We start from the raw sequence: 25,321 nt of genomic DNA, 5'->3' as shown, positions 1-25,321 counted from the left end.
CTAAAAGCGACTAGTCCCCATTGCTGAGGCAATGAGCGAGTTCAGGCAGACTGACGCGGTGGGACAAATCACTTCGCTGTTTGCTCACTTCCAGACCAACGCGTGCCCCTGGAAACACGCAGGTAAGGACCGCAACGAACGCCTTGAACTGCGAATTCCAGCTCGGCTTCGGAAGGCAGCGCTCGGGCACGGCGCCATACGGTGACCGGGGGGCAGCGGCGGGCCCCGGCGCCCCCTCACGGCCTGGGGCCGCGTCAGAGCCCCGCGCTTCTGCCGCTGGCTCAGCCGGGGCGGCAGCGCTGTGGAACGCGTTTGCTTTAAGGAGAAAAAAAAAAAAAAAAAAAAAAAAAGTCTTTTGCCTACCCCACTCGAAGGCTGGGTGGAAAAGTTAGGGCGCCCCCAGGAAGGGGCGGCTCAGCGCCGGGGCTGGGCCTGCGGCGCCGCTTGCCCCGCTCTGGCAGCCCGCGGGCCCCGTCCCGGCCGCCGTGCGGGAGCGGGCGGGCAGCGGACTTCGGCCCGCCGCCACCCCGGCCCGTTTCGAAACGGCACGAAGTCGCCCCGAGACACCCGTCAGAGAGGCCAAAGGCTGCGTTCCTGCAGGAAGTTCCACCCGCCCCCCTCCCTGCCTCCCCCGCGGACCTCTCCCCCCGCCGGGGCCGGCCCTTCCCGCTCAGGGGCAGCGGGCCCGCGGCCGGGAGGGAAGAGGCGCGGGAGGCGGGCGCCCCGTGCTGCGGAGGGGCCGGTCCGGGGCGGCTGGGCGGGAACCGGCCCCGCTCCCGGCCGTTGTGCGGTGCTAGAGCCGCTGCGGGCAACGCCAGAGCGGGGGTGCCTGATGCTCTAGGCCGGCACAGCTGTTCGTTCTGGAAGGGAGGAACGCTGAGGTAAGTAGGCTCGGACAACTTCAGCCGTGGAAATTAACTTACCACAAAGCTGCTGTGAGGGAATGAACTTCCTTACTAGCAAGGCCGAGGAGAAAATGAGTCCAAATAAACTTGTGTACAGTCTGCAGGGGCGACAAGAGCAGGTTTTACCTGAGCCGTTCCTTCTGCCTCATACCTGGGCCTGACAGGATCTGCCGGCGCGGGCAGGTGTGCGGCCAAGGCCCCCGCGCCCCGCTGCGCCGTGCACTGTCCCTGCTGCCGGACACCCCGGGGAGAGGGGCTATTGACAACTGCCAGAGAGCATCTTGTTTTGCCCCTGGCAAAATAGGACCGGGAGTAAAGCTTCAGCCACAGTGACCCTCTCCTCTTTGTTTCAGGATCGGTTAGAGGAGTAGGATAGCGCTTGTGCAGGAGGACCGTATGGGAGTGGGTGTGGACCAATACGACAAAAGGAATGGTGCTTTGAAACTAGTGTTTTAATCCATCCAATCCAACTGTTTATGTGGGATTTAAATTAAATCGGACTGGCTTGGGTTTTGACCTCTGCACTTCAGAGGTCAAAAGGTTAAAAGCACAGAAATTTGTGAATCACCTGCACACTGATTCTCAAAAGTCACCTGGATATTATGACCAGACACTGTTGACTGACTTTGCTCCCAACTCTCTCATTGCAAGATAAAAATTGTCTCAAAAGTTAACCAGTCATGTTCCATTTGATGTAAACAAACAAAAAAAAAAGCGCAAAGAAAAACATGAGTTCACATCTAATCACAAATCTGAGAAATCTGGTGGAGTAGATTCAAAATATTACTACAGTTACTTAAAAGGAGCATTAGATTTAGCTCTCTTGGCTGGTAATTCAGCCTTCTAGGCTTTTTGATTTTTGATGACTTATTTCCAGTTTTATCAAAGAACAGGACAACTCTGACAGGTTAACAGAAATGATGCACAATGCCCTGTAACTTTTATAGATTAGCCACCTCATCTACATACAGAACCATTTCATTACCGTCCATTTTTCAATATGTCCCCTGCTACACATGCAGGATACCTGCATTCCTCTGTTTGTTGTGGACTGTGAGCCCTTTAGTTCCAGAAGTCTAGAAGTAAGGTCCCTGGGCTGAATCCTAGCACTTTTGCTTAGCTTTCTTACAGAGAGTGCAAGACAATTTATTCCTTAGATGCCCTACACAGCCTCTTGCATATCTTTCTCTCCTTTTTGCCTCCCCCTTCCTTAAAAAAAAAAAAAAAAGTAGTCAAGTAACACATTTTCCACCTTTCACAGCTTCACTGTCCTTTACAGAAATCTGCTTTCACTTGTGAATCCAAATCAACCTCTGCAGAGTTGCAATGTTAAGTACCCATGGGTTATGTCAGGGTTTATTTTTCATACAAGCCTGATACTGCATTCAGAAATGTGTTACAATGATGCAGAGTCCCAAACACCTAACTTCAGAACTCCACTGCACACTTCTAGCTACCTGGTGTACCATTAGATGTATTATTATATTGTAGGAACAGAATTTTCCTGCCGAGATGCTCCTGCTCTCCTCGCTCTTGTAAGACCCCTGTCTATAGGCCCTGGTTACTAGTAATAGTATCTGTAAACACATACATCTTTAAAATGAGCACCCAATTTTGAAGCTTTAGTGCAATACAATGAATGTGGTTTATGTTGCTATATTCATTTCTGCAAGTTGGTTCACTGATTCCTGAAGAGCATCTTACTACATGTTCATATAGAAGTCATGGTATGTGAGAATGCAAATAAAGACATGCAGTAATATCCAGTAAGGCCCTAAAGACAATTTTTTCTTGTTGGTAAGTAAAGAGCATTCCAATAGAACCGTGTTGTGGAAACCTCCCTATTTCTACATACTTTGTTTTAACATAGCCACTACAATATTTAATAGAGCTGATCATAAAACTATAATTCCCTACTAGGTAAACTGGGTCAGTTTCCCCAGCACATCTCAGAGCCTCAGATAACTACCTATGAGGATAACAATTTTATTTTTTCCATTTACTGGAAAAAGTACATTCTTGTCGTTTTCAGTTCTTAGGAACACTGCACAAGTTCTAAATACTCTCTCGCAAAAAACCCAGATAAAACTAAGGGATAAGCTGAACACAAAAGATGCATTAGATTGATGCTCTCTTGTTCAAAGAGGGATTCCTGCAAAATTCCACAAGACTTCTGTAGGAGAACTTGAACTGTGATAAACCCATACATGCTCATAGAACTACGCAGATTATTTTAGAGAGAAGTATCATCATGTTCTAATTTCAGGACTTCATGATCTCAGTTCTTGATACAAGGTTGAACTGTGTTCTGCGAGTCTCAAAGCCTGCACATGTGAGAGGCTCTTAACAAATCAGCTTTTTAAAGGGTTTAGACTGCAGTGTTAGGATTCTATCACAGAGCAAGACAAAAACACTTAGTACTATAATATCAATACTGCCTTTGGAGTGTCACTTGCGATAGTATTTTCAGGAGCCCAGTAGCCACTACTTATGCTGTAGCAAACTGTAGAACTACAGCCTCCAGCGTTATCAGAGTCAGTCAGTCCCTGACTGAACATGATTCCAGGGATTCTGCAGAACCTACCCTCTACACCAAGAGCTAGGTAGGTTGTAAGCTTAACAACCAGCACCCTGGTGAGGAGGTACAGTGATACTTGATGGCATTGCAGATCCCATGCCAAAATAAGCCAGCCAATACTCGTTCCAGAGTGTGTGACCCCTACCTATTTAAATAATTAATGTTGACCATCTGTCAGAACCAAGTCTGAGGGTTTACTACCTCAGGTGTAAAGCTAATCACTTCACCTCATTATGGTGCATCTCTACCAGAAAAACAGAAACAACACACATAGGGACAAAGTATCTTTCCCAGATTATTAAGGCCCAGGCCCATATTCTATTAACCCCATCAGCAATCTGTTGTTCCTGAAACAATAAAAGTCCTGTTACCCACCAGTCCTGCAGAATAAACATAAGTGCTTCGGAATGGTAGCCCTCTTCATCCCAAACAAAACAGAAAACAGACAAAAATATCTCTACCTTTGCATCTTTCTCTGCCGTGTTGCATGAAATTGCCAAACCTTCTCTTCCAGGAAAGAATCCTTTAATAGTCTCCACCTGTAAAAGACAACCCTCCAACTTTCACCTGGGATCAGTTTTGAATTAGCCGTGTGAGAATCAGCTGTGTGAACTCTGGGGTCAGACCCATCCCTGGCATCTTTTTTTTATTATTTTTTTAACAAACTGTTCTCCATGGTTTGTTGTTTGTTTTCCAGAAGTTTGAGGGTTTATACAGCCTATTACAAGTTTTCCTAAAAAGAGAAAGAAATGTATCCTTCTTCCCGTGCTTTTCCAGAGAGGAAAAAAACCCCAAAACACTTTTGCATATGAGATTGTACATCAAATTGTAAATAAATATAGTTGTATGTGGAAGAATTTTAATGTTTATCAGCATCCTGCACCTAATTTTGTTACAGAGTTGGGCCTTAAGGGTTTGTGTATGCTCTCACAAACTTTACATTGCAGAGTTTCACCCAAGACAATCAGTACAGTTCTGTTCCACCTTGTAGTAAGAAAAAAGCTGGTTATTTCAGTGACTCATTAAGGCATGTTTTATTTTAGTGAAAAAAACAGGCATATGAAACTTGAATGTGTGAAAATCAACTTTAACAATGTAATTAATTTCTGAAAAATTAGATTTCACAAACACAATACAGTATTCAATATATTTCCAGGAAAAAGCTTTCTTAATGTCTTTCAGATGGGCAGTGCGTTACAGTGTAACAGCCTCTGGATAGGTTGCCATCTCTAGAACCCAGGGCAACAGCTTAGACAGAAGCCATGGACCAGGGAGAAATACTATTTACAGCCCAAGGATATCTGTTTTCACTAATTGTTTATACCAAGAGGAATGGTTTCAAGAGGAAAGAGCAAGAGAAACGCATTTCAAACTGAGGTCCTGCATTTAGCACCTGAACCTGTGCAACACAGCTAAAACTATGCTGCTTGCAAGGCTCACTGGCTTTTCTGAAGGTAAAAAAATTGCCATTCCTACTCAGCCTAAGGATCTGGTGGTGTTAGACCGCAACTGTAGTCAGAGCACTCCTGGAGGATCTGGGTCTAGTAATAAGGTACGAAGTCACAAATAAACAGATTTTGCCTTTGCCTATTTTAAGAGACAGGCCTCAAAACCTAGCAGTTTTTCACCTTTGGGATAGCTGAAAATTAATTTCAATGTTACACGTTTGTTTTGGAGAGACATTGTCCTAGATTTGGTCTGGCAGAAGGTACAGTGTGCATACTCCTCATTTCCATTGCTGTGAATTGGCTTAGAAGTTTGTGCATTTGTTGTTTTTCTTAAATTCTTACCTACTAGAGGCAGTTGAAGAGAGACTACAAGGTAAGTAAGATTCATGGTTTGGGCAAATACTTGAAAATGAGCTTCATGTATCAGGAACTAGAAGCAAATCAAAATCAGATTGCATGTAATACAAAACAGTATGCCACTTGACTGGTGCATAGACTGCATTAAAAGAATAATAAGAGAGCAAGTTTGAAAGCAGATGTTTATTTGTTTATTGGCATTCTTGTTAACCTTTTGGACAGTGAGAATGGGTAAAGTGTACCAGGTTTACCTGAAAATGACTGACATTTTAGAGTTTGCGCACTGTGTTAATGCTTACATCTTAATTAGGATTTTTGTTTGTTTGTTTTTCTAGGGTAAAACTGGATTTTTATTAGAAATTCTACAAGAGTGATACTATCAGTGAAGATGTCATACTTAATTAAAGGAGTTAAATGTTGCAGTCCTGTGAATCAGATGCACAAAATAACAGGAAATCTGTTTAAAGCACACATATTAAAGAACATATTGGGCATCAATGAACAACAATTCAAAATTTCACGTGCATTATCTCAACTTAGTTCTGAAAAGGCAAACTCTTATAATTATGTCATTGTTGGAGCTGGATCAGCAGGGTGTGTATTAGCCAACAGGCTGACTGAAGACCCTCTCAGTACAGTACTACTTTTGGAAGCAGGCCCTAAAGATACCCTTCTAGGTAGTAAAAGACTGATGTGGAAGATTCATATGCCTGCTGCATTAACATACAACCTCTGTGATGAGAAATATAACTGGTATTACCACACAACATCACAAAAGCATATGGATAACCGAGTTATGTACTGGCCCCGTGGAAGAGTGTGGGGTGGTTCCTCTTCTCTCAATGCTATGGTATACATTCGTGGGCATGCAGAAGATTATAACCGATGGAGCAGGGAAGGGGCTATAGGATGGGACTATGAACATTGCTTGCCCTATTTTAAGAAGGCACAGACACATGAACTGGGGCCAGATCAGTACAGAGGTGGAAATGGACCCCTGTATGTGTCAAGAGGGAAAACAAACCATCCTCTTCATCATGCATTCCTGGAGGCAACCCAACAAGCTGGGTATCCCTTCACAGATGATATGAATGGCTATCAGCAAGAAGGATTTGGCTGGATGGACATGACTATATACCAAGGTAAATCACAGAGGGGTCCTTAAGTAATTTGTATTTCTGACTCACCAGTGGTACTTCTGAAAGCATTTTGGAATATGGACATCTAATCTGCACTGAATGCCATTTGGTTGGAGGAGGTTTTGTCCAGGTTGGAGGAGTTGTCTAGGGAGAGTCAGTCAACCCCACACATCATGACCAGCTCTGCTAACACAAAAAAAGGTGGTTGCCATGGGTGACTCCACTCTGAGAGGAACAGAGTGCCTGATACATTGACTGGACCCAACCCACAGGGAAGTCTGTTGCCTCCCTGGGGTCCCGGGTAAGGGATGTTATTAGAAAATTCCCTTGTCTGGTACAGCCTTCTGATTATTATCCATTACTGGTTTTCCAAGTGGGCAATGGTGCAGTCCAAACAGCAAGAAGTCCGAGGGCAATCAAGAGAGGACTCAGGGCCTTGGGGTGACTGGTTGAGGGATCACGAGCACAAGTCCTGCCAGTCATGGGGAGTGATAGTACATGTAATTGGGAGATCACACAGATCAATACCTGGAGCCAGGCCTGGCTGAATTTTGGGTTTTTTGATCATGGGTCAGTTTACACGTCACCAGGCCTGCTGGCAACAGACAGGGTTCACCTGTCTCAAAGGGGGAAAAGGATTCTAGGTCTGGAGTTAGTAGGACTCATTGGGAGAGCTTTAAACCAGATTTGAAGGGGGAAGGGAATAAAACCAGGCTCGCTAGAGATGAGCGCAGAGGTGGCATGCCAGTGTTGAAAGCGAGATCAATACCACAAGTAAAGTGCATCTCTGCTAATGCCTGAAGCGTGTGCAACAAACAGGAGGAGCTGGGAGCCGTCATGCAGCAGGAAGACTATGATATAGTCACCATCATGGAAACATGGTGGGTTGACTTGCGTGCCTGCAGTGCTGCAATGGAAAAACTACAAACTTTTCAGAAGGGATAAGCAAGGAAGGAGAGGTGTGTCAGGGAGTGTTTTGATTGCCCAGAGCTTAATGATGGTAATAACAAGGTTGAATGTTTATGGGCAAGAATGAGGGGAAGGCCAACAAGGTGGATATCCTGGTGGAACTACATTATAGACCACCCAACCAGGATGAAGAGGCAGATTAAATATTCTACAGACAGCTGGGAGAAGTGTCATGATCGCTAGCCCTTGTTCTCATGGGGGAATTCAACTTACTGGATGTCCACTGGAAATACAACACAGCAGAGGGGAAACAGTCTAGGAGGTTCCTGGAGTGTGTGGAAAATAACTTCCTGACACAGCTGGTGAGTGAGCCAACCAGGAGAGATGCCCTGCTGGACCTGCTGTTTACAAACAGAGAAGGACTGGTAGGTGATGTGGTGACTGGAGGACATCTTGGGCATAGTGATCATGAGGTGATAGAGTTTTTGATTCTTAGAGAAGTAAGGAGGGAGGTCAGCAGAACTGCTACCTTGGACTTCTGGGGGGAAGACTTTGGCCTGTTTAGGAGTCTGGTCAGCAGAGTCCCTTGGGAGACAGTCCTGAAGGGCCAAGAGGTCCAGGAAGGCTGGGCACTCTTCAGGAAGGAAGTCCTAAAGGTGCAGGAACAGGCCATCCCCATGAGCCAGTGGGGAAGAAGACTGACCTGGCTGAACAGAGAGCTTTGGCTGGAACTCAGGGAAAAAAGAATTTACATCCTTTGGGAGAAGGGGCAGGCAACTCTGGAGGACTATAAGGATGTTGCAAGGTTATGCAGGGAGAAGATTACAAAGGCAAAAGCCCAGCTAGAACTCAAGCTGGCCACTGCCATAAAAGATAATAAAAAATGTTTTTACAAATACATTAGAAACAAAAGGAGGGCCAAGGGTAATCTCCATCCTTTACTGGATGCAGCAGGGAACATTGCCACAAGGGACGAGGAAAAGGCTGAGGTACTCAATGCTTTCTTTGCCTTGGTCTCTAATAGCAAGACTAGTTACCCTCTGGGTACTCAGCCTCCTGAACTGGAAGACAGGGACAAGGATGAGCAGAATGAAGTTCCATATCCAGGAGGAAATAGTTAGTGACCTGCCACTGCACTTGGACATGCATAAATCTATGGGGCCAGATGAGATCTACCCAAGGGTACCAAGGGAGCTGGCAAAAGAACTCACCAAGCCACTCTCCATCATTTATCAACAGTCCTGGCTAACTGGGGAGGTCCCAAAAGACTGGAGGTCAGCCAGTGTGATGCCCATCTACAAGAAGGGCTGAAAGGAGGATCTGGGGAACTAAAAGCCTGTCAGCCTGACCTTGGTGCCAGGGAAGGTTATGGAGCAGATCATCCTGAATGCCATCATATGGCACATGCAGGACAACCAGGGAATCAGGCCCAGCCAATGTGGATTTATGAAAGGCAGATCCTGCTTGAGAAACCTGATCTCCTTCTACAGCAAGATGACCCACCTAGTGGATGAGGGAAAGGCTGTGGATGATGCCTACCTAGACTTTAGTAAAGCTTTTGACACTGCCTTCCACAGCATTCTCCTGGAGAAACTGGCTGCTCATGGCTTGGATGGGTATAGTGTTTGCTGGGTAAAAAGCTGGCTGGGTGGCTGAGCCTAAGGAGGGATGGTGAATGGGACAGCTGAACATGAGCTGGCAGCATGCCCAGGTGGCCAAGATGGCCAGCAGCATCCTGGCCTGTATCCAAAACAGTGCGGCCAGCAGGACCAGGGCAGTGACTGTCCCCCTGCACTCAGCACTGGTGAGGCTGCACCTCAAATCCTGTGTTCAGTTTTGGGCCCCTCACTACAAGAGGGACATTGAGGTGCTGGAGCGTGTCCAGAGACGGGCAACGGAGCTGGGGAAGGGTCTGGAGCACAAGGCTTGTGAGGAGCAGCTGAGGGAACTGGGGTTGTTTAGTCTGGAGAAAAGGAGGCTTGGGGGGGGACCTTATTGCTCTTTACAACTACCTGAAAGGCTGTAGGCAGGTGGGGTATAAGTCTTTTCTTCCTGATAACAAGGGACAGAACAAGAGGAAATGCCCTTAAGCTGTGTCAGGGGAGGTTTTAGATTGGATATTATGAAAAAATACTTCAGTGAGAGGGTGGTGAAGGCACCTGAAGGCACAGGCTGCCCAGGGAGGTGGTGGAATCACTGTATCTGGAAGTGTTCAAAAAACACATAGATGCGGTGCTTAGAGACATGGTTTAGTGGCGGACTTGGCAGTCCTGGGTAAACAGTTGGACTTGATGATCTCAAAGATCTTTTCCAACCTAAGTGATTCTACGATTCTATGGTTGTTTAGATTACTCTAGAACACTATGTTAACACTCTGTTCATTTCACGGTAGCTTGCTCTCAGTCTAGTGTATTTCACTGAAAACTGCATTGGCATGCCAAGTCTTGATTCATAGTTCAATTTGTGATGCAGAGTAGATTTTCAGAATGTGATTGTGAAATTTGTTATGTTATAATAAAACATTTAGTTGTTTGTATCAAATCATATTTGCTTTGAAGTCTATAAACTCTATGAAGGTTTTCCCTCTGTAAACAACTTGATGGTTATTGGCCAAAATCTTGAGGAATACTGAGCATGACTACTTTGATGTTTAATGTAAATACATATTGTAGGTCAAAGATGGAGCACAGCTAGTGCTTACCTTCGCCCAGCCATGTCACGCCCAAATTTGTCAGTTGAAGAGAAGACACTTGTAACAAAAATCTTGTTTGAAGGAACAAAATCTATTGGTGTTGAGTATGTGAGAAAAGGACAAAGGAAAAAGGTAAGAGATTTTTATTTTGCAGTATGAAAGGTATGAGTCAAAGCAAAATTAAATATTTTTTTAAAAGAACTCTTATTGTAAGTGGCACTTTGCTACGCAAAAGTCTGCTTTCAGAGGCTATGTTGTCTCTTCCAGTACATGATTCCTTGTCTTTACTTTTTTACATGTCCTTATTTTACAGTAGGTGATATTTCAGCTGTATTGATTTAGAGATTAACATCTCCATTATATTTCAGTCTCTCAGTACGGAGGGGGCAAGCCATAACTTGATGTTATGCAAGTGTTGTGTAAGGTTTCTGGCTGGAACCTATGGTGCAATCATGCACTGTCTCAGCATATTGACTAGTGTGCTGAAACGCTGATGTTTCTGAAAATTTTGTTCTGGAATAGGAAAATCTGTAAAAGCTAGATACTGAAATCTGAATGGCTCAAGGGATAAAAAATGAGTCGTTCACTCCTACTTTGCCATCATGTATTGTGTTTTGGGATAGTAATGATTAAACATAATGATGAAATGGGCCTTATGGTTTGTGGAATGAGTATTTTTCAGTCTCAGTCAACCTTTCATTGAACATGTGATCATGTGGAAGGAAGCTTGAATTGCCATTATAACTTAACTCAGGATAAACAGTTAATTTTGTGCAGCTTTCAATCCATGGACTTCTATAAAACCTAAAACATTCTAATTTCCCTTAACTCTTTAAAATTACAGCTGATTATGGAGTATGTCATTACAAAATTGCCTAAAAGGGATTTGTATGTTAATAACTTCAGTCACAAACAATTATAAACCAATTTAAAAGTGAAATAGTAATATCCTAAAGAGAGGGGAGTATACATTTTAACATTTTGAGTTCAGTAAGGCTTACAGGACTCAACAGACAAGTGTTCTGTGACTGAACACCTGCTAAAAGTTAAAATGCAGTATAAATAAGCTTATGCATATTTTCTAATGCACAAACCAAATCTGTTGTTTTCTAAGTGAATTGGTAATGATAATCATTTTAACAATGTAGAACAAAAGTTGCAGAAAATTTAATTGATTTCATGAGCTATTAAATGGCTACAAAACCAGTGTCTATACTTGCTGTTCCTGTGCTATTATCAAGATTAATTTTGTTGAAGAAAGTCTTGGAAAGCTAATTACATATGATCAAAGACTTTCTGAATACTGGACTGCTTTAACTGCAAAATTCTTTAAGTGCTATGAATTTTCATACATATTAATACATGTATGAATTATACATAATGAATGATATATTGGGGTTGTTCAACCTGGCAAAGAAAAGGCTCCGGGGGGACCTTACAGCAGCCTCCCAATACCTAAAGGGGGCCTACAAGAAAGCTGGGGGACTTTTTTACAAGGGCACGTAGTGGTATGACATGGGGTAATGGCTTTAAACTGAAAGAGGGTGGATTTAGATTAGATATTAGGAAGGAATTCTTTACTGTGGGGGTGGTGAGACACTGGCACAGTTTGCCCAGGGCAGCCGTGGATGCCCCATCCCTGGCAGTGCTCAAGGCCAGGCTGGATGGGGCCTGGAGCAACCATGGCAGGGGTCTTGGAACTAGATGATCTTTAAGGTCCCTTCCAACCCAGACCATTCTATGATTGTATGATATATATTTATAGCACGTATCATAAAATGTACACCTTCAAAGTATTTCCCTTCCTGTTTTTTTTTCTCCCAACATCAAAATTGTAGGACTTGTCTGCTTGTACTTTCTGGAAAATTTTATATCTGAAAGAATGGAAGAGCTAATAATTTTTTTACATTACTAATGTCAAGATGAAATGATTACATTAAGGCATTTTTGTTTTTACAGTCTGTTTTAGGTAGGATCTCCTTTACATCAGTCATCAGTAAAGTTAAAAGATGATCAAAACCTGATTCAAGCATGATTCAAAACCTGTTCATCAAGGCTGTGACTTAAATGTTATTTCAGTGGACACTGGGGTCCCAGACTGCTCCCAGTAAGCCCTCTGACAAAAGCAGGGAAAGTAGACTGAACATTGCTGGAGTTTCTGAGTTCAGAGTCAAGCAGAAAAGTGTATTTAGAGGGGAAAAATATTTTTAATGTATCGTAGACAAAATAACCCATGCAAAAATATTTCAAGGTCAGTTTTTCCTCTCTGCATGTTAGCTTTAAGCACAATGAAAGACTGTATATTGGCTAGGAATAACTACAGTGGTGACTTTGCAATGAGCGTAGACCAAATGAGCATCATTTGAATATACCTGGAACAAATTGGCACCAGTTCTCTGTGTACCACAGAAAATATAAGTTACATTTGTATAACATGCAAAATACAGATCTAGTATTGATTCAGCAGTCACAGATACTCTGTGTATTAGTCTTAACATACTAATGATTGCCTGGAGCAAAACATGAACAAAAAAAATGAACACAAAGTATCAGCAATGGCTATCTATTGACAATATCAGCTAAATAGTGTGGAAACAATTTATCAGAAGTTATCTCCGTGCTACATTTTTATTTTATGACTAGCACCAGTCTCATTCGCCATTATTCTTTATAGCTGAGATGTCATTCAAAAAGGACAGGATTACTACAAGTTAATACACACTCAATGCTAATTTGTTAATCCTTCACCATACTGCAGGGAAAAATTAGCACTTTTTAATGTTCCTTTAGAAGGTAAATGTCTCTTCTGAAATAAAAACAAGCAGCTACTCACGATAGCACCTTACATTCTACAAAAGTGGAGAATGCAGATGAGCAATACAGGATAGGTTTCCTTGAACTTTTGTGAATTTTGCTTGCTAATGAGAGGAAATTCAGGGGCATAATTGCACACCTCGTCTATTTTCTCCTCACTGTGGCCACACTGATATATTAGAATTCAGATAAATGTTATGGTATTACTTTTGCAAATGCGTATCACTTTAAAACATTGAACCAGCTTAGATAGCATTATAATTTGCATTCAATATAAATTATTGCTTACTTTGTGTTTCTTCTGTGGTGCCGTTGTTCTTTCCTAAGGACAGGTGAATCTTGAATCTTTTTCTAACATGCAAGAGTTACTCTTCAGTTTGTAATCAACTCTTTAACTCAGTGTATACAAAGGATACCCGTATTTCAACAGGCAGTATCTGTGCACCTAGGAGGACGGAGCGCATCCTTTGTGTGTGAGTTCATGAGCCATCGCACTGGAATACTAGGGAATAGTCTGAACAAGGTTGGATTAACCCACATCATTGTCTTTCAAAGAGTAAAAGGAAAAGGAGGAGGGTATCGATACTTCTCACTCCACACAGTTTTCTCTTTTAATAGTGAAAAGCACTGAGAGGAGTAGTTCTGATCCTACATTTAAGAGATGTGGCAACAGGGAAGAGGTAGGACCCAGACACAAATGACACAGAAGGATTTTGGTACTGCTAAATAAGAATATTTTGGGGCAGAAATCCTTGGAAAGGTGTGCCAAAACCACTTGCAGAGAAGGTTCTAGAAAAAGAACTGTCTAGCACAGAAAACAGTCAAAGGCAGAGGACTGGTTCAGCAGCCTATATCATGACCAGCTTAGGGCTCAGACTCAAACTGTTTGATGAAAACTCTGTCAGCAAAACAGTATTGTATCTATGCCTGCAGTCAGAGTTTTCTCAGTAGTACTTTAGTGGTTGACGGGCTTCTGAGGACTACAATGAGCTAAGAAACCAAACATTAGTCTTGGCTGAACTAAGAAGATAAGCTCTTGAGAAATTTTAAGCTAGCATGTCTCTGAATTCAAAGTCTTCCTTAGGAGTTTCAGTTTTAATTTACAAACCGTTACTGAAAACAAAAGACATGCTTAGCTGACTGATCCAAGTGTCATAGGTACTTTTTTTTCCTGGTAAGTAGCACAGGCGTTTATTTGCAGCCATGGTACTGGCTGAGCTGAATGTTGTGTGCCATTCAGCTTGAACAGATTGTAAACATGGGAATAAATACAGAAATGATCAAAGTGAAAGCTTGATCATTTCTCTGCAGAAACTTCTGGCAAGATAGCAATACATGTAGAATGAGAAATGTGTGAGGGAAGGGTGTCTAATGTGGATCAGAATAGCACATTTGAACAGAAGCTCTTGACGTGTTGCTTGCATTGAGATCAGACTTAATAATGTTAGGACTTTTGTGCTCATTTCCTTTTAGGCTTTTGCCAGTAAAGAAGTTATTTTAAGTGGAGGTGCCATAAATTCTCCACAGCTGCTTATGTTGTCTGGGATTGGCAATGCAGATGATCTAAAAAAACTGGGGATTCCTGTTGTTTGCCATCTTCCTGGTAATTTTATTATTTATTTTAACCTTACATCTTCCTATGGATAAAATTCAAAGACCATTAAATGAAAAGAATCCATGAAAATCAGTTGTCTTTGTGTCAGGTTGTGTGGACAGAAACTTAAGTGTTACAAATCAGTGGAAACATGCATTGATTTTTAGAACTGAGCAATAACCTCCTACACTTTCTTCACTACATTTGATAGTGAAATCCATCTTTCTGAAAAATGCCACTGAGTACTTCTAAATTAAAGCAGCCTACTTATTATTTAGAATTTTGAATGAGTTTTGATCCACAACAGATTATATACATTCCCACTGTCCTATATTATCAAAGGCAGAAGGAATAACATGAACTTTTCCTTAAAACTAGAAAAGCTAGTACTGTATTTAGAAGTCATATCTGGCAATTTTAGAACAAGTGACATGTCTGCCATTTAACTTTCTATTTTCATTCTAGTTATGCTATGTTTATGTAAAACCTTATTCTGACATGAGCAAAAGGCTGATATGACTCATGGTCTTGGTCTTAGTCATCACTGCCATTGTAAGAGGTTAGTTTAGTTCCCATTTATGCTGTTTTCTAGTTGCAAATGTTGTGTATAATTGTTCTGTGTGAAATAACTTTTTTTTTTTTCCCCCCCTTCTACTCCTTCCTCACCCTTTCTCCTCCCCTTCAGGGGTAGGCCAGAACCTTCAGGATCATTTAGAAGTGTACGTCCAGCAAAAGTGCACCAAACCTATTACTCTATATAACGCACAGAAGCCAGTTAACATGGTGAGGATTGGTCTAGAATGGCTTTGGAAGTTTACAGGTATGAATCAAAGTATGCTATCATTCTACCATTGATTATTTTAGAATTAGTACAGCCTTTTTATCCATGAATTTCAAAGTCTGGGAGCCTTCATAGATGATTTTTTTTCATGTTCTGGGAAATAACCGGAGCTCACAAATGGACTTGAGCTATTTATTTTCTTCTAAATCAGAATATTTTAAAACAGTTATTATACCTTAGGTAATAAGACAGAGCTTTGTACACTTTAAAAACTTTTTTATGTCTTTCTTATTTAAGAAAAATTCTAGATTTAAAAATCAGTGCTATTGAGAAAACCTGTTGTAAAAAAATAAAGGAAAAATTGTATTTAAAATAAATACCATGTCAATAAAAACATATTGTTGAACTGAATTAAGTTTTCTGTGTAATTGCCTCCCCAAAATTAGTTTGTTTCTCCATTCAGAACCCTTGTAAGTAAATCAGAAGTGACTTTTGTTAAAATGAAACACTTATTTTCAGTAACCCAGCTGTAAATTGTACCTTAAAAAGAATCTGTAAAAGTAATCCTTGAAATCAGTAAAATAGTTTGGACAAAGTTGAGATCTTCATCACTTGCTGAATTACTGTGTTAGTATTTGACAACTCTTACTGGGTATATGTGGCTTATTACTGTGCAAGTAAACATTGAGGGCTAATTTATGGTTTTAAATGGATGTGAAAATAACATAATGAGGTGCATTGCAGGCTCTTCATCTTTCCCCTTCAGGCTAGGTACTGTGGATGGATCTGCCTGTTACATGTGACTGATGGGATAACTGTACCGCATGCCATTGAGTGTGCAGTGCAGTAATATCAGGATGCTGCAGTCAATTCCCTCCACACCTGTTAGGATCCTGGGACCAAATCTGCCTATGGAGTTAGACCCTAGGCCTGCCAGTTACAGTGAGATAACTGTAACATCCCACTTTCAAATAAGTGGGATTTCCAAAGCTATGCATATTTATATTTATCTAGTGATTAAAAAGCAGATGAAAGTGATGCATATTGCTTAAATTACAAGCTGCTCATAATGGATTTGCATTCCTTGCCATTGCCACCGTATATATATAAATTATTCATAGTAGTGAAACCAAGGGTTAAGAAGGAAATTCTTGCTTTTTTGAGGTCTTTTAATGGCATTTTCTCTCTCATTTACACTCTCTAGGTGAGGGAGCCACTGCCCACTTGGAATCTGGTGGTTTTATCCGAAGTGAACCAGGGGTTCCTCACCCCGACATTCAGTTCCACTTTCTCCCTTCCCAGGTTATTGATCATGGTCGTGTTGCTTCTACAATGGAAGCTTACCAGGTGAATTGTTGAAGAACATATTCCAGTAATGTTCTGTAGCAATAAGCAAGGAGGCTTGCACTTTATTTTAAAGATTGGTAATTTGGCTATATACTGAAAAAGACTTATTTCAGTATAATACAAAATTGCCAGCTTGACTTCCTACATTGGGGGAAAACCAGCAGCTTTTTATTTGCTATTGCTACCAAAATTATGTTACTTTTCATCTCTGGGAAAGCAGGCGAGTATTGAACTGCTGTTTAAGAATTTGCACTACTGAAGTACCATAGTGTTACTGATTAGGACACCATTGTGCTAGATGCTGTACAGAACTAAAACAAGGTGTTGTCTGTTCCACTGCAGTTTAGACAGAGATTTAAGTGTGAATGTCTGAGGCCACTCATCTATTCATTGGCATAAATCCAAACCCCATTTTAGACTATGATCTTGATCCAAAAGTCTATGCTAATGCTGGGGAACTGTTACTGAATATACCTGTTTCTTCTTGCTAATCTCTTTTCTTCAGCGATGATAGTAATTTGTTTTGATTGCTGATTGTATTAGAATGCTCTGCTACTGCTAAATTGGAATGGTTGTATTTTAAATTAAAAGAACAGCTGTAAGTTGCTAAGACAGGTATATTCCCTTCCCCTTACGGAATATCATAAATTACAACAAACTTATGTAAAATGCAAAAATGTTCAATGGCATTTTCCATTATCTCCCTTTAACACTTACATTTGCTGAATTTGTAAAGACTGTCCAAATTGAAAAAAAAAAAAAAAATCATACCAAATTTGGGAAAATATCTGGTGGGATTGTGTCACGAGTATAGCATGCGTGTTGCAGGTCCACGTGGGACCCATGAGGAGCACAAGTGTGGGCTGGCTAAAGCTGAAGAGCACAGACCCAAACGACCATCCTATCATTGAGCCAAACTACTTGTCAACAGGTAAATGCAACCTCTCCTTGCTCTGGTGTCAGCCTGTTTCCTGCCTGTTTCAGTAGCAGATTTTCATATCTACTCAACACCTATTCAGAAGTGCTGGTTGGTGCATTGCTACTTATTTCTCATCTATAAAAGTCAGTATCAAAAGAGGCCGTTGTGCAAAGCACTGTGTAAACCAAACAGAATTCCCTGCTGGTAATGCAGTCAGGGTTCTTGGTGTTTGCTGCATCACGCTGTTCATTTCACCCCCTCCCCTCTCTCATGAAAGAATGGATCTTGTTTGCTTCTTTGTGCTGACACTAGTGTCCTTGGCTAGATAGTGGGTATAGAGAAATACAGAGCAATTCTTCATATCTCACTTGTTCCTTTTTGGGAATTGGCAATATAAATGACAGTTTTGTTCACAGTGAATGTAAATATCTGTGACTTTGAAAAACATCCTATTTTACTATGGCTTTGAGAGAGTTTGCCTCCAACCCTTTTTCTTTGATGCTGTTTTTTTCTGTTATGCATTCCGTATGTATTACTAAATTAAGGATGTACTTACAGTTTTCTTATTTTCTCTCCATACAGAAAGAGATATTGGGGAATTCCGCCAGTGCGTCAAGTTGACCAGAGAGATCTTTGCTCAGAAAGCTTTTGAAAAATTTCGTGGGCCTGAAATTCAACCAGGAAACAATGTTCAGTCTGACAAAGAAATAGATGCTTTCATAAGACAGAGAGCTGACAGCGCTTATCATCCTTCCTGCACCTGTAAAATGGGTCAGCTTTCAGATAGCACTGCTGTAGTTGATCCCCAAACAAAAGTAATTGGTGTTGAAAACTTGCGAGTAGTAGATGCTTCAATAATGCCCAGTGTTGTCAGTGGAAATTTGAATGCCCCAACTATTATGATAGCAGAGAAAGCTGCAGATATAATTAAGGGCCTCCCATCACTTCAGGAGAAAAATGTTCCTGTATATAAGCCCAAGACCTTGAAAACACAGAGATAAACAAATGTTCTCATCCTTTCACATCTTTAGCTACTTAGGCTTTCAAGAGCATGTTGCTATCTCTTACTGAACATGCCAAAAAAACCCCCAAACATGCAAAACAACATATCCTATTAAAATAACTATTAATTTGAACCATTCTCTTATATTAGACTACCTATTCACTTTTTTTTAATCAGTTAGCTTAAGCTGCTTATTTTAGTTAAATATAACCTTTTGTGGCACAACTCAGATTTTTTTGTTGAAGAGAAGCTATTTCTAAATGACAAGACCGTTGTGCACATAAGCCAGAAATACAGTGCAGTTTTATGAAGAAAGGAAGAGATTATATGTGCTATTTTGAAAATCATTATGGTATACCTTGTTATTTAAAGGAAAGATTTTAACTGCTGCGAGAGTGTTACCCAGGATAGCAGCTAGCAGTAATCCTCACATCCTGCAAAGAATGGTTAAGCAAACTTAAGCATTTATGTAATTTCTTATTTGCAGGCCAAATTAGTTCATATCAGAATTCACAGGAGGGAGCAGAACCTGCACATGTTCAGTATTTCTCAAATGTGATTTTTTTATGAGAGGAATGCACAGTTTAGAGATCCTCACTTGAAAGTTAGACTTCAGCATGCTTAGCAGTCTTAACTCTATAGTATTCAAAAATAAGACAAATGTATTTATCAGAAAATTACTTTTCTAAAAAATGCAGAACAGGAGCTGATATTTGTAAAAATATATTGGAAAACTGGAACTCCTCCTTGGGTTTTTTTTGCAAGGAGCTTAGCAGAATTCAGTTCACAAATTAAGCTCATTAATTGTACCACTTCATCATTTAGCCCAGTAAGAGTTCTGCACTTTCTATAACATCCTTAAAGTTACTGGTCTTTGTTCTAAGATAAATGTTTGCAAAAGATATTTCTCAGCAAACATTCTGAATAGTGCCTTGCTATCACTCAAATTTTACTAAAAAAAATTACAGCCAAGCTAGATTTAAAATGAAAAGTTACTCAACTGCGTAAGGCCAGATATTGATGATACAGGAACAGGTGTTTTTAAATTAGAAGGCAAGTAACTTAATCAGTGAACCAATGCTATATTTTAGTTAGAACTTAAGTCTTTGTTTTATTATCTTCAGATGTGTAAAACAAAATACATGATCTTTCATGGCTCTTTTCTGTCAATCTAATTTTCAGATAATGATTTAAAGAAAATAAATCTAAAGAAACTGAACTCATTGAATGAAGTTGAATCCATTGAATTGTTTGGATTTATTAAGTATTCCAAAATAACTTGCTGACTAAGCAGCTGTCAAATTATAAAGTAAAAGCTTCCTGTAGCCTAAGATTGCTCAGGACTTGTGGTAAACAGAATAAACTTTTTTAGCAGAAAAATGGAATTTTACACTATTTGAGCTGTGTAAAAAAACTTGCTGACTCAGATGCTGGCTAGAGAGACAACTGCAGATGTTTAAGGCAGATACTTCTACCTGGTGCTGCTTGCTGTAAGGCAGTAGTTGGAAGCCCTGCTGCTAACTGAGGGAAAGGACTTAATTCATTAGAGTACCTGCATAAAGACAAACAAAAATACTGAAGAAAGAAGACGATAGCAGTACACTCTGCTCCAAAAGGAGACAGGTAAACCCTTTCTATGTATGTGATGCATTCTCTTAAAATGAGGCTAAGGGCAAGAATATTTTAGTCAGAGGTGATTGATTAGCTGTGTTAATACAACAAGTCATGTGATGCAAATGTGCATTTGAGGAAAGTATGAACTGTGTATGGTGTACCTTTTTATGGCAAATAATTTTTATTCAGCACCTGTGCTTTTAAGATTTTCATTTAAAGATATTCAGTAGGTATCTTAGTGTCATTTGGAATACAAAATATTAAGATACTCAGAGTAATATATACTAGTGAGACTTACCACAGTCCTGTGCAGTTGAGAGGGGAAGCAATTTAGAAAGACAAAATACTGAAGTTCCTGCATTTGCAGATTTACAACATGGATTTCCACTCTAGGCATGCAAGATGGGAATTGTTATTATGCAACTGCAGAGGATTAACTAGCCACCGTCTTACATAACTTACCACTGCCCACACACAGAGCTATCCTCTGCCGTTATATCAAGCTCTAAAGAGAAAACAGCAAGGTTAGATACACATGCCGAACTGCATGTGTGTCTTATGTTCAGGCACACATTGCTGCATTGTGCAATCAGATAGTCAGGCATTTCTTCTGAAACATCATCATCTTTTCTTGTTGTTCTAAACATACACAGACACCTTGCAGACTCCTCCCCTTCTAAACACTTAAATATTTTCATTGCTGCGAACTGCAATTTCCTTATTGCTTTATTAATTTAGGCCTCACTGCTACAGAATGTTGAGGCTCCTTCATGACATTCCTTTGATGCAGTGCCAAAGAAATGGCTCAGGTATTTGAAAGTTTTGCTGCCCTGGGGAAATCTTCAGGTAGCATCAAGCTCCCAGTAGCTTCCCCTGCAGTATATGTGGTTGCTGATATTGAAGTCCTGCTAAAATTGTTCTTACTTCTAGCAGGGTCAGGTCTGCTAAGGGATACTTGGAACAGCTACAAGGGATTCTAACATGCTCTGTGGGGCACTGGCAGGCTGCTAGCTAAAATTAACCATCTTTTACACCTTACTGCATTGCAGAACACAGGCTATTAATTACAGGGGTTTACTTATTTAAGAAAATAATGCAGTGTATAACTGAATATTATTCCAAGTTCTACCCAGATACAAATTTTTCTATAAATGTGCAGATGATACTACATTATGTATTAAAAACCAGTTAACTATAAAAGCTGTTTGATGTAAGAATTAGGCAGTTACTAGACCTGCCAACACGGCTTGAACCAGGAATGGTACTGCAAGTAAAAACACCAGCATTTCCACAGTAATAGCTTGCTGCAGATGCTTCAAACACAGTTGGAAGTCTCTGGCTGGGGACAATGAGATTGAGAAAGAAAAGTGACCAAAAATATTTCTTTTGTACACATACACAGGTTGCTTTAGCGTGAGAAGTGTTTTTAAAAGCGGCAGAAAATAGCAGTACTTGTGAAACTGCATTATATTTAATTCATGTAAGGCCACTCAAGGTTTTGAATATAAGAACTTTTGATGTTTCTTCGGCTTAAAATCCCTTCCAAGTGTCTGATTTCAATTAGTCTGCAACTAAATAAGGAAGCTCTATAAACACTGGAAAACCGGCAAGTGGGCTTGGAACAACTATTTTTCTATAAAATAAACACAGCAATATATTTTGAGGAATAAAAAAATCATTTATGCATTTTTAGAGAAATTATAGTTAAAAAGATGAGTTATTGTAGAGAACATAAACATATCTTATTGCAGTATTTTAATTTTTAGTCTCTGTTCTTCTGTCATCCAAGCTCCAAAAGTAAGACACTATTCAAATATGAATATATTCTATATATTCACTTTTTCAGTGAATTTACTGTAAAAGACCTTGCAATGTTTAATCCTTTACTAATATTTTCTGTCATTGTATACATATATAAACAAACCTGGAAACTCAGGAAATATACTTTAGTTATTGAGATAACCTCTAATTTTTCTGTATTGAGTAATTACCATGATTAGCATATTTTAAGGGTGCCAATTACCATGTAATTGTGCATACATTGATTACATTTTTCCATGTACTTCTGTAATAAAATTGAACAGGTATTCTATGTATCCATATATTTGTTCTCCCTTAAACCATTAACTATATATAAAACATGGTGTGTAACTAAATTTCTGTCAGTATTTCTTTTTGTAAGAACTACTTTTTCATAAAATAGCGTATCTGCCCTAAAGAGTCTCTCATCAGATTATGGAAAGCTAAGGCCTAACCATACTAGCAAGAAAATCAGTGAAGTCAGCATATTTTTTCTGTCTCCTTAGACAAACGATTAATTTAAAAAACTGTCATTCAGCTCAGTCTGCCAAATTTGGTGTGCTATCAGAAGTCCATGAAGTTAAGGAACCTGGTCTGGAATTTTTTCGTCCTCTTTTTTAATGTTCAACTTCAGTTGCCTTAAGGGCAGTCTTCAGAAGTATGTATAGCATAGTAGGTGGAACTTAAAAAACTACTCGTTATTTCACAGTGATTCAGAAAGCTCTATTTTGGTCTCCTAAAGTTTGTTTCTGTAAGCTAGCAAAGTGGAACAAAGTGCCTACTTGCCGGGTAACCTACCCAAGTGTGTTCTGGCAGACAGAATGAAAGATTTGTTATGTCGTTTCATGGCATTTTAGTCAGGTTTTTTCTGATTGTTTCCATAGACTGTATCTAGGGAAGTAATAATCCCCTAGATAATAGTGGAGCAATAGTACCCCTTTCCATATGAATACTCTAATAACTATTTCCTTCTGGTTAATAGCAATCATTCATAAAAGACTTGCAAACTAAAATGATGTAGACTGATGATTATACTCCTATGTTCCCTCCCATTCATCAAACAGTGCAAACAGAATTTAACTTCTGGAGTTTCTAGGTGAAAAACTGTTAGTAAAAGGAGTCCCAAGTATAATAAAATTATTACACAGTTTTATTTTGAAGAACATTTTGCATTTGTTTTAATACAAAATGATGTAGGTCAAGAAATAATTTACAAACCTTTAAGTTCTTATCCTGGCATTTGAAATAAGAATGATTTCAGAGGAAGTCTGTAAGCTATTCATAGGAAACTGTCATTATGTACAAAATGTTTATTGACATGTTTTAAACATCACATTTGTAAAAATGTGAACTGGATTGCTATCTAGCATATGAACTACAGGTAAAACCTGATAAGATAACTTGTTAGAACAAGTCATTGTTATCCAGTGCTAACGAAATAGACAGTAGCTTTCAGTGTTTTTTGATTTTCCTCTAAGGTAATTTCAGCCTCAAAGTCATTTCAGGGTTTTACTGCATTGTGAACAATATCTAAGCCCTCTCTTGATTGCATAAAAATAAATCTTTGAAATAGTACACATAGAACAACAGAAAGGTAGAGGCAATAAAATAGTATACTACTTATATCCAGGTTTTTGGTTCTGTGAAGAATCATTTTATCATATTTCTTTTCCTTCCAAGCAGAGTAAGTGGTACTGATATAAAGCATTTTCATTTACCTGTGAAGTATTTTCTGCCCAAGATGTTTCCTGTCAAAGTAGGATGTAGTAGGTAATATACTTTATTGAAACTAATTATCTCATGACAATTAGTAACACCCTGGCATGAACTTGCCAATTTTTAAATTACTTTAACACTTATTTTTAGCATGGGATTAATACAAAAATAAAATTAGAGCTTCTTTTTCAATCAAAAAAGTTAAAATAACTTTAAACCTTTTACCTTTCCAAGTATAAGACTGTAAATAGTCAGCTGTGCATCCCTTATGCAGAGAGATTAATTTGACTCCATTATTAAAAAAAAAAAAAAATCATCTCTTCTGTTGCCAAGTTCAGACTTGACACTTTATCCCAAAAAGAGATTTACACTGAGAGGTGGGTCTATTTAAATATTTATGCTATAGATCTATATATTCCAAGTAAAAATACTTCTATCTAGAATTCTGTGGAGAGTTACAATAATTAGGGTCCATAAATATTGCTGCAGTTCAATTACGGTACAATAATTACAAAATATAGAACATCTCTTTACAAATACAAATCATTGTATATTACAATTCATTTACAATAATTTCTACTATATAATTTTTAGCAAACTATCTTATCTAATTTTACTATAACCTGGTTGCAAGTGCATTAGTAAGAATGCAATTATTCCAGTATGTTTTGCCCTTAACATGATAGTCATAAAACAGACTATCTGAATGATATTTTCCTATGTAAACTGGTGTTACATATGAGAGATTATTCTTTATATAACTTCTTTTTCCAACAATCTCTAACACGTAGAGCATGACAAACTGTATTTTAGAAGAGCATTAAGAAAAGAAATCAGGAGGCAAGTTTGAAAACAATGTTAGAATGGATATGCAACGGGTAGCTGATATGCATTATCGAGTACTGAGGTAATGACATTACTGGTTGTCATCACTCATCTCATGTTGCTATTTCCCACACAATTTTGTGCCGGAATTATACAAGACATTTTCATTGACAAAATCCTGCTCTACTATAAAGGACAGCAGCACAAGGTTGAAAGACAGGCAAGATATTACACCTCAGAATCCTGCTCTAGCCCTCAAAAAACTGATTGTCACAATCTGCTTGGTTTCAAAATAACCTTATTCCTACAGAGGAACTGAAGAATCTGTGGGAGGAGACTTGACGTACTGCAGCTCTGATCACATTTCGGCAACCTGGAGATAATACATTTATTAGTTATGGCTTCCTTGAGGTGTGACATCACTTGATTCGTTATTCACTCCAGCTAGTGCCTAGCATCTTTACATTATGAGGCACTTTTTCTGTTATTAGAATCATTTTCCTTGCTAAATACTATAAGCTTGTGATGCATATCATTTCATCAGCTAAGTCTTCTTCATATCGTCCCGTTTCTGGTTCTTCATCACTGTAGCCAGGACCAAAATCTTGAAGTTCATAATCTTGTCTGCTTAAAATGGGAAACATATCCCCATTGGTCCCATTGCTAATATTTCCATTGAGAAGATTACTTGCTGCACTTTCCATCTCATCAATAGTCATGTCACATGCATCAGCAATCTCATGCTTTGTAGCTGAAACAAATTTAGGGTCCTTTGCATACCTTCCTAGGCCTTCAGATATAAGTACCTGGCAGATGGAGGAGAGAGAATGAGATAAAAAGTGGAATTACAGAAGAACAGACAGATTGTAACCACATTCCT

At 39.6% G+C, this 25,321-nt stretch overlaps 2 protein-coding genes and 1 long non-coding RNA gene across 14 annotated transcripts in view; 1 reads left to right on the top strand and 2 right to left on the bottom strand.

The window, feature by feature from the left end:
• The window catches only part of LOC119146929, a 34,898-nt gene extending 34,386 nt beyond the window's left edge, over window positions 1-512 (bottom strand). For 2 of the 3 annotated variants that reach the window (XR_005103887.1, XR_005103889.1), the window contains exon 1: window positions 364-512. This is a non-coding gene — a long non-coding RNA (uncharacterized LOC119146929). The other variant, XR_005103888.1, reaches the window with a different exon arrangement.
• Window positions 513-716: 204 nt separating this feature from the next.
• On the top strand, window positions 717-19,866 carry CHDH (choline dehydrogenase). The gene is made up of 8 exons (XM_037385312.1): window positions 717-881; window positions 5,624-6,430; window positions 10,009-10,160; window positions 14,316-14,445; window positions 15,122-15,256; window positions 16,422-16,564; window positions 17,393-17,495; window positions 18,066-19,866. Exons 2-8 carry the CDS (start codon window positions 5,677-5,679, stop codon window positions 18,482-18,484), a joined length of 1,836 nt encoding a protein of 611 aa, XP_037241209.1. The 5' UTR covers window positions 717-881; window positions 5,624-5,676; the 3' UTR covers window positions 18,485-19,866.
• CACNA1D (calcium voltage-gated channel subunit alpha1 D) overlaps window positions 19,397-25,321 on the bottom strand; it is a 239,053-nt gene continuing 233,128 nt past the window's right edge. For all 10 annotated transcript variants that reach the window (XM_037385308.1, XM_037385300.1, XM_037385307.1 and 7 more), the window contains one exon: window positions 19,397-25,247. In XM_037385308.1, coding sequence (XP_037241205.1) covers window positions 24,954-25,247 — 294 coding nt within the window. In that variant the 3' untranslated portion in view covers window positions 19,397-24,953. The remainder of the gene's footprint in view (window positions 25,248-25,321) is intronic.

This window comes from Falco rusticolus, chromosome 4, assembly GCF_015220075.1.
Source record: "Falco rusticolus isolate bFalRus1 chromosome 4, bFalRus1.pri, whole genome shotgun sequence".
NCBI classification, from domain to species: domain Eukaryota; kingdom Metazoa; phylum Chordata; class Aves; order Falconiformes; family Falconidae; genus Falco; species Falco rusticolus.
The sequence above is the reverse complement of the archived record's forward strand: the minus strand, read 5'-3'. Positions and strand labels throughout refer to the sequence as shown.

Coding starts and splice junctions, on each gene's coding strand:
- CHDH (XM_037385312.1), top strand. CDS start 5,677: ATGTCATACTTAATTAAAGGAGTTAAATGTTGCAGTCCTGTGAATCAG. Junction 15,257..16,421: donor ATGGCTTTGGAAGTTTACAG/GTATGAATCAAA, acceptor TACACTCTCTAG/GTGAGGGAGCCACTGCCCAC. Junction 16,565..17,392: donor CTACAATGGAAGCTTACCAG/GTGAATTGTTGA, acceptor TGCGTGTTGCAG/GTCCACGTGGGACCCATGAG.